The 12,624-nt window shown below is 39.4% G+C and overlaps 1 protein-coding gene across 1 annotated transcript in view; it reads right to left on the minus strand.

The window, feature by feature from the left end:
* tmeff2a (transmembrane protein with EGF-like and two follistatin-like domains 2a) overlaps positions 1-12,624 on the minus strand; it is a 157,201-nt gene that overhangs the window by 19,210 nt on the left and 125,367 nt on the right. The window contains exon 5 of the mRNA XM_023950647.2: positions 10,798-10,894. Within this exon, the coding sequence (XP_023806415.1) occupies positions 10,798-10,894 (97 nt within the window). The remainder of the gene's footprint in view (positions 1-10,797; positions 10,895-12,624) is intronic.

The following is a 12,624-nucleotide window of genomic DNA, read 5'->3' on the forward strand; positions in this document are numbered from 1 at the left end:
CTACTACAGAGCTAAGGTAAGTGGCAGCATACCTTTGGAAAAAAAAATGGTTGAGGCAAAGAAATGTATATTCCACAATCCCGTAACCCTTGTGCTATCCCAGGCACTTTAACATTGGAAGTTGGGTCATCTAGACCCACTAGACAGTGCTCTGAACCTTTTCTCTTCAATGATTTATGAACCTCACTGGTGTCCATGGATTATATGGACACCATGATTTGTCATGGTAGGGAGAACATGTCAATGCAAAGGTGCGGTCATCTAAGATAGCACAAGGTTTAAACCTACCCTTTCAGAACACATTAGCCCATCCGACGCATAATTTTTTTAAGCAAAACCTATTTTGAATAAAAAACAAGTGGGGATGACTTTTACATGAAAACTGTTTTAGGAAATTCCTAATTTTTTTGGATAACAGCTTTCTGTTTACTTTGGGCATGCCAAGGTCAAACCTTTTGGGGAAATATTCACAAATTATAGGGGTTTTGTTGAGAATTACAATGAGAAGGCATCCATCTATCCACCCCTCTGTCCCTCCATCCGTCCACCAACCACTGTCTCGCCAACCACCTTCTCCATTTCCCGTAGAGGGAGGCCAAGTCGAGCGATGTAATTTCTTCTGCAAGTCCTAAGTTTGCCCCGAGGACGTGTGCTAGCGGCCAGTGTCTGAAACTGCTCCTCTGACAACAGTCTGGAGGGCATAACGATCAGGTGTTGTCCAGAATGTAGTGCATAAGACATCCTGACCTGATGCCCAAACCACTTTAGCCGGGTTTCTTTCCACTGCCAGGAGGATGCAGCTACACAAGTTGTTTACCCAGATAACTGAACGGTCTGCGCTGTATCTCAAAGAGCCCTGTTACCCTTTGGAGGAAACTCATTTTGTGATTTGTCTGGTCATTGTGGCCCTGAAGCTTATAGTAATCTGCCACAAAACAAGGTCCAGTCCCTTACAGGGACCAACAACCAAACAAGGAAGCCAAAAAGTATCTTAAAATTAAACCTAATTTCCAATAAATATTACTTGATAGGTTTTTATGAACATTTTCATAGCACCGTATAGTCCCAGTGAAATTGCACAGTACTGTAATCCTTTGCATTACAGTACATTCATCAACAACAAGAGAAAAAAGTAGTAGACAGCAGGACGTAACTGAAGTGTACCGGCTCAGAGAGTTCAGATGAGGGTTTGTGTGCAGTGGGAGGGAGATGATAAGTCACGGTACGTTTGCGTCTGCTGTGGAACGTATCAGGGAGGGAGTGCAGGAGCGGGCCCAGTTCCTCCAAATATAGAAAATCAATTTGGGCCGTACGAAGTTTTACTGTGCTGTGTGCAGCCTGAATTAAATGAACGCATGGGAAACACTGCTGGGCTCTGACTGTGTTGGCCGTAAACAAAGACAACTGCTGCACGCTGCAACCAATTTCTCCACTAAAACTCTGCAGCATCGGGCGCCGCATACGACCACGCTGTGGAGGTATCAGTTCCTTCTCATACTAAACCCTCTGTGAGAAAGACAGTTATCGAAACTGTTTCTCAAACGTCTGCAGACTCTTTTCTGACTGTTGTAACCCTTGTTCTATCCTAGGCACTTTAACACTGGGAGTTGGGTCATGTAGACCCACTAGACAGTGCTCTGAACCTTTTTTCTTCAATGATTTGTGATCTTCACTGGTGTCCATGGATTACATGAAATCATTCCACCTTTATCCACCTTTGTCATGGTAGGGAGAACACGTCAATGTAAGGGTGTGTAAGGTCTAAGATAGCACAAGGGTTAAAGGTTTCATGAAAAATATGGCTGCCACACAATAAATCAGGAGGTCAAAGCAGGGAGAAAGCTGAACAAACTGGGCTGCATTGGCAAGATGGCCTCCACAAAAACCCAGAAGTTACCTAGAATCCAAAGTTCCAATAAAAATATACCGTATTTTCAGGAGTTATACATTTTTTTGCATGGTTTGGTCGGGGGTGCAACCTAAACAACTTTGCTTTCCTTTATTTATGGCTGCTGCGATTTATACTCAGAATGACTTACAGTCCTAAAAATAGCGTAGACTGCGTTGCCAAAACTTAACACATTTATAAACTAGGATAACATACGGTGGCCGACAGGGCTCACACTACATACAAAAGAAACAACACAACGACAACCGCAGCACAACGGAAATGATGGAAAAAGAGGAAACGACGACTTTCTTTACCCACTGGCGGAAAAAGAATAATGCAGTTTCTAACTATTCGGTTCAAGGGAGCTTTAGGGCTACCAAAAAAAACAAAACGTTATATTAAGAGATTTTAAACCCTAAATTTACGAGAGAAAAAAAATCGTAATTTTATGAGATTAAAGTGGAAGTGAGCATACAGAGCAGTAAGTGAACGCCACGCAGCAGCAGAGCAAACCGACTAAACTCAATTGAAAAGGTGAGCTGAATGTTTATTGATAACGTTCCAAATGTTTGGAAGTTCATTTGTTTGATTTACGATTTATTAATGTTTTATTAATTGATGGGTGGTTAAATACAACAGACTATTTTCATTCCTCTTTATTGTTTAATGTTCAAACGGGAAGTTTCATCTGGAGGAGGGGGCGTATGAAACACTGTTTACTTTCGCATTGGTGTTCGGATGACAGGTTCATGACGTAATGAGACAGATGAACTTCAGGTTATGTGAATGAAAAGGAGGATAAAGGCTGCAGCGGTCCTCTACACCCAAACGTGTCTCTGAGCTCCTTATTTTACATATGAAACTCCGCTTTACCAACACTGAACCCCGAAGAGCCGGCTCCACTGATAATAATCTGATTTTGAGTCGCCAAAAGGTTCCGAATCTCTCTGTTTTTTAAACCTATCCGGAAATAAAGCTTCACAAAAGATATATTTCATCTTCAAGCTAGGCTCCGATAAACAGACAACTTCGGTGTTTTTTCCTCGTTAATCTATGACTTTTTTTCTCGTCAATTTATGAGATAAAAACGTGTACATTTAAGAGTTTTTGTCTCGTAAATTTACGTGAAAAAAGCTCGTAAATTAACAAGATTTTTTCTCTTAAATTTACAACTTAAAAGTCGTAATTTTAAAAAGAGACAAAAAGCGTTACATGCACTGCACATGTGGAGAGCTGGGTAAATAGTTTGAAACAAAATTGTTTTTTTTCCGCCGGTAGGAAAAAAAAGTCCTCATTTTCTCTTTTTCCGTCATTTCCATTGTGCTGCAGTTTATGTTGTTGTGTTGTTTCTTTTGTATGTAGTGTGAGCCCTGTCGGCCGCCGTAATAACGTCATCCCATTATTTCAATAATATCTTATTTTCTTTAAACAAATAAATCCAAGTTGAAGATGTTACTTTTTTGGATACTTTTTGACAGCAGGTACAAAACCTTCTGAGGAAAATAGCAGTTTGAAGTATGTCAAGGTAAAAGCATCTTTAACGTACATTTGTCTGATGAGAGAATTGATTATTATAAACTAAAATATAACATGATGATTTAAAGATGACGTAATATAACATGATGTAATGTCAGCTTTTGCAGATGTTTCACCGTTTCACCAGACCTTGTTGTCAGGTCAGAAAGTGGTATGCGATGTGAAGGTCTTTACTGAATTGTATCTCAAAGGTGAAGGTCAGTCACATTCTTCCACACCCAAAAATAATAACAATACAGCAGTGCTGCTCTATATCGGAGTTCATCTTTCACTGTCTCACTGTTTTGCATATTTTTTTCAGTGCAATTTTGTATGATTTCTTTTTCACAGTGTACTGTTCCATGTCCTGAATAGCTTTTGTTAAAATGTTCATGTCTGTCTGAGAAAAAGTGCATAAAGTGTGTGGTGAGGGGTTTTACTGCCTAAAAATATCTATATTTATTGTTACAAACAAACATCCCTACATCGCATATTTGGTCTATTGTAGGTTATTTATAGAGCGCAACTCCTGTTACAAAAACTGTATCACAATTTCCTTTTATGAGGCACAGCATCTATGTAGCCTCATTTTCTGCCTATTTTAGCCCATTAGTTTTAAAATCAATGCTTTATAATTCTCCTTTCTATGTTTAAGCTTTTTCTTTTACTAGATATAATTAATTTTAGATTCATTTTTCTGTTGTTTTCTTGGGTGATTACGTTTTGGGTTTCTTTTGTGTTCCTGCTGTGTTGCATGTCTAGCATTTTGCAGTTCCGGCCATACAAGATGCAGAGGTATCACCTTCATTCACAAGTAAAGGGGGAAATAAAGGTGAATCGTTACATAGCAACTACAAAAAGGAAAGGCATTGAAGAAAGAATGAAGTAGAACCTAATTTTTTATATTATTTCTTTTGCAAAGGAGGAAGGTGTATGGGGTCAACATGGATCATTATCTCATGAGTTGACCCAGCGAGCGTGTAAAAGGCTTTCAGAAGATTCATTCATCGTGTGCAGGAATCCAGCTCAAAGACGACTGCAAAGGCACTTTCCAACCTTGGATCTTGGCCTTTGCCTTGTTCTTTGTCTGCCTTTTCACTTAAGTTCTCTTTATTCTCTTCACAAAACTGGCCTCAATGTGGACACAAGTGCTGGCTTTGAAAAACCCCCTCATTCTTTCCTCGGGGGATCTCATGCTCACACAGCAAGTGTCCCCCGCAGCGCCATCACTGAGGCTGCCTTCCTATATGCTCCTCCGCCTGTAATTGTATTAACAACGATGGGTGCTATTGATGGCTTTGAAAGCATGGATTTTTGTGGGTAATTACAGTTTTACACCACAAATGGATCTAAATTGGTTTTTGTGACACTCTATTGATCCCTTTGGAAGCAAACTGGTATTTTCTTTTTCTTGCCTCCAGAGTAGAGAGCCTCAGCCGGGTGAGGTGTGGATAACAAGGTTTTTCAGCTGCCCAAACCGATTCATACCAACCAAGACACATCTGATCTTATATGAAGCATAAAGAGGAAAATAAATCCTGAGAGGAATTTTATTCAAAAATAAATATAATCAATAGGACCTTTTGATATAAACAAGATTAAATGACTATGTTTACTGAATCAAGCATAACCTCATTCTTTAATATTGTCTGATTGCTGAAAACAAAAAAAGGTGTCTAAAAACGACTAGAACCGAATGCAAAGAGGATACAGGTGGAATTATTTTTCAGCTAGGCTGCACAGAATCATTTGTTGCCTTCTGGTGCTACAAATGTCAGGACATTCGTTTGCATTATTAAAGTAAAGCATTTCAGAGATGCTCTTCGACTCCACTGAGTGTGGACCGATCTAGATAAATGCTGTTCAGTGACCCGTAGTTTCGTAGTTTTTCAGCCTCCAATGAATCCTGAAACTTTACGAAACTTGTTTGATGGCACGAAAGAAAACCTTCATGTTGTTTTAAAGTTTAAACCTTGGCTATAATAATGATAATATAATTGCCACAAAGCACTTCAGACCACAAGTGGTTTTGTTATATGGGTGGATTTATTAAAATTCAACAAACGCACCGTTAAAAACCCGTTGGCTGTGTTATCAAAGGGAATTTGAATTATTTCTTGTTTTAGCTCCTCCACTACATTAATTGATACTGGATTGTATTTTACGGACTTGTTCTTTTCTCTTTTGTAGACTTGACTACATCGCCACCTGTAGGTTGGTGTGTAAACCACACATAGTAAAACAAACCTTATAGCCTTATCGCCTATTGATTCTTTAAATGCAATTTTACCCTAATATATGTCCTACATCATCAGAAAAATGCCACAAGAACATATTAAAAACACCAAAAACACAATTTTCATCTTAGTGGGTCTTTAAAATGTTTGGTGCAGGGCTAAATTAGTCTAAAACTTTCAAATCAATCAAAACTCATTTGTCAATAGCAGACAGGCTGTCCTCTCCTGTTTGTTGCTCTGCTGAGGTTTCTCACTGTTAAAAGGCAGTCACTCCCTTTCCTTACGATCTCTTTAGGGATGGTTTAAAACAGCACTTTCTATTCAGTCTTTGAGGCTCCTTTGCCATCGTATAAAAATAATTTGACAGACTGATGTACATTGACTTACTGTTGGACTGGATGGTATCTATTTCTCTTGTTCGTCCTGTGAGAAGACTTTTGCCGTGACTGAGGACTCTAGAAATAAACTCAATTGCACTGAGGAAGAGGGCTGCAGGCTGGTGTCACATCAGTGATGGTTTGGTCTCCGTATTTTCACCCCCGCTTGCTTCAAGCTTGCTGTGCTCTGTATGCAGGAGTCCCACACCCTTACAAGGATGAGTCATTTCAGGCCCAATGGTGCTTTCCCTGGTTCTCCCCCATCATTGCAGCTTCTGATTGACTGAAGACCCCTGATCCAGGTTATGAATAAAAGGTAGGGTCTTCCCCTATTGTAGGGCTTTTATGCAAAAGGTAGTAAAGTTCAAATTTGTTTCCAAACTTGTATCAAAGTCGGTTTTGTATCCAGCTAACAGAAGGCTATACATGCACCCGCCATCCGCCTTGCTGGGTGCACCTTCCTAGAAACCAAACTGACCCCCTTTTTTTTTTTTTCAGAGGTGGATTCATTTGTCAGAGCAGGTGCTATGCGAGCTCCTCATAGATCCAGTTTCCCATTGGGAGCTGCAGCGGATATTTTCGACAGCATATCAGTCACACCCCAAACATGCTTCCGTGTGTGTTAGATTGAGATCCCGTGACTGTGGAGACTATTAGAGCACAGTGGCGCAGTCATGTTCAAGTGGGCCTTTGATTTAATGTTGCCTCTCTGTCATCCTGAACCAGTTCTGCCATCCTCCTTTGACCTTCAGCATCACTATGACATTTTTTCCAAGAGAACTGCTCATTTCTGGATGTGTTCTCTTTCTCTACGTTTTCTATAAAGCCTTCACGGTTGTCCATAGAAATCCTAGCAGATCTCAAGTTTAGTCAAATATGATAAACCAGATGATCTGACACCAATAATTATCCCACTTTTAAAAGATTACTTGTATTTTTTTGCCCACTGAATTTCATTCTTTGGAGACCATCACAACTTGACTGCAATCCAAAACATGAAAATGTTTATGTTCATCAATTCAAGATGTCTTATATAGCAAACATTCTTTTTGGAAAATTGATCATTTTTAAACCCCATTTCTATTTCTTCACCTACTTTAACAGATTAGACTTTTTTAATGGACCTTTTCTCAGTAAAAATAGCGAACGGGGCAAAAAAACTGCTAACAGGTGCAGGTAAATGAGTGCGCTACTTACAGGATGCTGCTTCTGTTCTTGGAGCTAATGGGGCGCGCCTTCGCAATCCCTGTTGGGCTCCTTTGTGTAATGACACAAATCCTGCCTCCAAAGCCAGTGGTTTTAAGTCTGCTGAGGCTAAGAGGAGGAGGCGGCCATAAAACAAGCATCCTCTCCGCTATTTTAGCTTTTTTGTTGGCAATTGAATCAACAGGAGAAATATTTGGCAGGAAAATTATAGCTGGAGTTCACAGCAACTGTGAAAATGTTCACAAGATCTAAAGTACAACTGAAGTCACATTTTTGCTGTCACTCAATTAAGTCAGACTTTTGACTTCTCCCAGTTTGCAGATTTTTTTTGTCTGTGCAGTTTTGCATGTCTTCTGCATCCTGATTGGCTGTGTCATCGGTACAGTTCTCTTTAGTTCATGCATTTTTTGATTGCTACCGTTAAGATCTGGACTGTTTGCAAGTTCTCCTACCAACAAACATCGCATTGCAGACGAAAAGTTCTGCACAGTCAAAGGAATCTGCCACAGTTTTTTATCCTTTTTTGTTTCCATTCATATAATAATATTTTTCTATAAAGGTTTGAACTTCGAGAGTTTAAACAAGAGAGAAAATTATAAAAAATGTTCATCTATACCTGAGAAATGTACATAAAGAGTTTTACAAAATCTATAAAAAAATCTACACAAACATCTATAAACATTTAAAAAAATAAAGCAGAGTACTATGCAAATTACACCAAAGTAATTTATAGAACGTATCCAGTGTATACCATTAATATACTTGATATCAAAATTAAAGTCACATGTAGAAAATAGCTATTTTGGGATAATAAAAAAGCTTATCCCTGAAGAGGTTTAATTTGCTACTAAGTAATTTAGCTTTAACCTGGACTTTTGAAGACCCACTCTGTTGAAAACTGGTGTTAAAATTGAGCTGTTTTTAACATGTTCTTGTGGCCTTCTTCTCATGATGGAGGACATGTATTAAAGGGCCTACAAAATCAACTTTTTGAGCTTTTAAGTGGAATATAATGTTCATCCCTCACTAAAAAGAAATCCCAAAGCGGTATTTTGATCTATTCACACATTTCTGGGCATTCCTAAGCCTAAATACCTGCTCTCTGAGCACCAGCTGCTCCCAATCCACAGAGACGAGAGGGTTCCCACATTGTGACGTCACAAAGTGAAGAACGGCCCCCTTCCAGGAAGAGTCTGCGCTGCCAGCCCCGCCCCCAGGCTAACACACGCTCACTTTCTCCACGGAGCTAGTGGTGATCATCAAAATGCTTTACATTTATACGCACAATCTGCACATCCATCTTGGATAAAGTTTAAATGCCATTTGTTTTTCGTGAGCGAAATGCAGACAGTCTAGGATGACGTCATGAAATGGGCGACACCCACAAGGAGCGAAAGGCGGAGCCTCAGAGATCGAGCCGTCTTATTTCCGGGTAGGAATATCAGTGCTGAAAATAAGTCATATTTCATAAAAAGAATCGCTATTTAGTGTGCCAAAGGTAAGACATTACCAAATACATTGATATAGTTTACTCTGAAAGGTTTAAGAAAAACATGGTTTAGGCCCTTCAGAAAAAATTGGCATGAAATAGAATTTCTGAGTATTTCTTTATTGAAATCGCTGTAAATCCAGAGCAGACAAAATAATGCAGTTTAAAAAGGGCATAATTGTTAGAAGCTACAATCAGCGGGCCGCAACGCTCCCGGCTCTGCTCCATTCTAATGCATCTACCTGTAGACAAATAGATCATGTACGTCTCTGTTTTTCTGGTCTGAGCGGCCGTCGCTCAGAACTGTCGGCTGCAATATGCCTCCCTTTTTTTTGGTTATATTGGTACTGTTGGGTTGGGGGTGTGAGGGGCTGTAAGCTAGCAGGAGAGCGCGTAATTAGATGGATGAATGAAATTAGGGGTGGGCCAACATTCCTGCCCACAACTCAGAGGCAAATTTCTAGAAGAACTGAACAGAAACTATGTTGTAGAAAACGACATAGGTTTTTATTTTTATTTTGACTAAGAACGATAAAATCATAAATAACGGACCACTGGGGACACTTGTAGAATAGATTAAAAGATGATACATTTTGTAAATGTATAAATTCAACAAATAATTTTTAAAGAGAAGCAAAGACAGGAAAACACACCTTCATCATCTGAGAAACCTAAAAAGAATCCTAACAAACATGGATATACAATAATCGAGACTTGTATGGAAATTTTGTGTGACGCATTATAAACACATCACTTTACAATCACCTGGCTGTTGATTACAATCACCTCCCCCTGATCACTCTGTGATTAACCGACTGTTAGATTAAAACCAGCTGCAGCTTGATTGGAATGACCTCCCATTTTAATCAAAATGAACTTATGCTGCGCCAGTTGTTGGCTGCTATTTGATGAAAATTACCCACTGTTGGCTTGCAATTACCTGCCTGATTATTCAGCAGAAGCATTCTTATCAAAACACCTTGGGGGAAAATTTTAAAGATTAAAGAGAACTTGTCGTTTCCATTTTACAAGAGGAGACACTGAAATATTTATTTGTCTGCTTTAATATTTATGTCTTCTTTTTTTTTTGATCCAGACTGCATCCCTCCGTCTGTTACCACCTCCCCCATATCTTTGCTCCGTGTTGGACAATCCTAAAGGCTTGACGCTTGGTGTTTGATACCTATAAACCGTCGACTGCTTTTGAGCTGCAGCGTGTGCAGGAATTCTCCCGTTGGGCATTAAGAAATTGCCAATGAATCAATTTCTACGTTTTAGTAGCATATTAGGGTGCATTTGCGAAGGTGGGTGGCGTTGAAAAGAGTGGACACCAGCTGTTTAATATTTTCGGCAAGGCCCAAAATGCATCATGAAGCCATTCCTTGGCATTACAGTTATTGCCCACCAGGGTACATTATCTTTCCATTACATCACGCAGTCTGATGGAGTCGTAGTCTCAGGGCGCTTCTAATTTCTAGCGGTATACATGTGGGATTCCTTACGAGCGTAGCTTCCTTTTGCTGATTATGTTCTGCAGGAAAAATCAGCAGCACTGCTTTGTTTAGATCTCATTCAGGCTGCACAAAGCGCTGGTTTTGGTGCAATGACAATTCACCAGTTGAGCCTATATTTAATTGGGTTCTTTACACAGATGTTTTTATGTAACCCTTAGGCTGTGCTGCTTCCTCAGTACAACATAAGGAGCCAAAAATACATCCATCTGGAATAAATGGCTAGCTCTATGACAAACATTGTTTCACGACTGTGCTACTTTTTCTTGTGTGAGTCAAAGTCGTTTTTGGTCTGACATTGTCAAGTCCTATAAAGATGGTAATTGGATTTCCAGAATAAGCGAAAATCTCCTTTCTCCCCAGCCCTTCTCTGGTAATTGAGGTTAAATGAAATGGTCAGCCATGCACTAAACCCCTCAGCGGGGGTTTGGTAGTGGGAGTGGATGAAGAGGAGCTCTGTGTAACGTTCTTTGTGTTCACACTTGCGCTGACTCAAAACAAGAAAGGGAGCATTTGGACAGAGCGCTCTAAGGAAAAAGGGCGGCGCAAAATGTCAGGGTTTGATACTGACCAAACATCCTCTGCGTCCACATCACACTCTGCCCCAAACTGGCAAATGTCACAGGTGGACGTCTCCTTCTGGCCAGTCTCAGCTGAGCCTTCTCCACCTGGAAGAGACAGAAAAACAAAGAAAAATGGAAAAAAGCAGATAAGTGCCACATGCAAAAACGTTAAAATTATTTAACTGTTTCGTCCGTCAGCCATTGTTGGTTTCTATTAACTTAAAAAAGTTTTGATTACATACTGTCCATAATGTTGAGGTTCTAGTTTTGAGAAATCCATCTATCTACATCTATATAGATATATATTGGTCTATACTGTATAAACACCGACCGACCGACCTACCTACCTATATATCTATCAATATATCTATCAATATATCTATCAATACCAGAGCTGTTGCTGGAAACATTAGAGTAAGTCTTTGACCATTTACGCAATTTTCATGATTCTAACCAGGGATAGAATTCCCCTACAGTTTGGTTCAAACCTCAATGCTTTTTTTTTTATTCCATAAAGGATTTGTGTTTAACCAAACAAAATCAAAATTAATATTTTTCTTTGATTTGCTAATGAGAACACAACAATGAAGAAAACCCTTTTAGCTGTCTTATATGATGCCTGGCTTTACATTGTAAAACAATATTACATATATTAAATTTAACACAAGACATATCTTTCACACTTTAAATGTAAACATATGCAAACATATACAGTTGGGTTCAAACATGTGCCATATTGTTTGGTTTTAAGGCAAGAACTGTGGCATCCCTAATTCCAACAGACTCTGACAGGGACAGCAGCTTTGGGCCGATATGCAACACGTTACTAACGTAAAATAAAGGCAAGTTTTTTAGAATCATTGACTGTGTCAGCACTTTACTACAGTGAGGTGTTGCATATTCAGAATCCAGAGGAATTTCAATAATTGCGAGAATGATCGACAAGTTACACTATTTAAAAAGCGTCAACAGTGGATCTAAAGCTCTGGCGTTAAGAGATTAACTATTGGTATTCATTGTGAGTACACACACTTTTGTTTGACTGTGAAAAACAAAAGTAGGACACTTTTTGATAAAAACCGTGAAACCATGTAAAATTTGAATTATATTTTTGGCTGCAAAATCCCTGAGATTTATTTTTAGAATTAGCATTTTGAATTGAGTTAACTGCAGTGTGTAGCAAACTTCTGTTGTGTTTAATCCGCGGCCTTGTTAAGAACAATAGCTCCACTTTGTGTTGAAATCTTAGGAATTTAACAGGGAAGTGCCCTAGAAAAAAGTCCCATTTCTTCAGTTTTTCTGTATGTTTTCTTCAGACCAATTAGAAACAGAATTTGGATACTAAAGGAATTAACCTGTGATTAATAAATCCCGCGAACACTTAAAAAAAATAAAAATCAGCACAGGACTCCAGTCAAAAAATCATTCTTGAAGACAACTGGAACACATCTCCATTCTGTCAGGTCTTGACATAATACTAATAAAGTCATAGCCTTTATTCAACCCTCCCCCCACATCCTCATCTATCACTTTCATATCCCCGCTGATCTTTTCCTGAGTCCCTCTTTTATTTCTTCACGCTGATTTTGTAGTGCTGTGTGTGAAATGAGTCCTTGGTGGCGGTGTGGGCATTGGCGTCAGGCTTAAAGCAGCTCAGAGACCCCGGCGTCCCACTATTGCATGTCACGCTTTATGAGTGGCTGAGGGGGAAGGAGAAGGGAAAAAAAAAAAAAAAGAGTAACTATCCAGCCAATCCCAAATTACATTCGTTTCCCAAAGAGGACTTTTGAAGACGCTTCTCCCATCTCTGCTGGCCCTTTTCTCTATTAGACAAG

This window comes from Oryzias latipes, chromosome 21, assembly GCF_053564925.1.
Source record: "Oryzias latipes strain Hd-rR chromosome 21, Olatipes_Hd-rR_3.1".
In the NCBI taxonomy this organism is placed as follows: Eukaryota; Metazoa; Chordata; class Actinopteri; order Beloniformes; family Adrianichthyidae; genus Oryzias; species Oryzias latipes.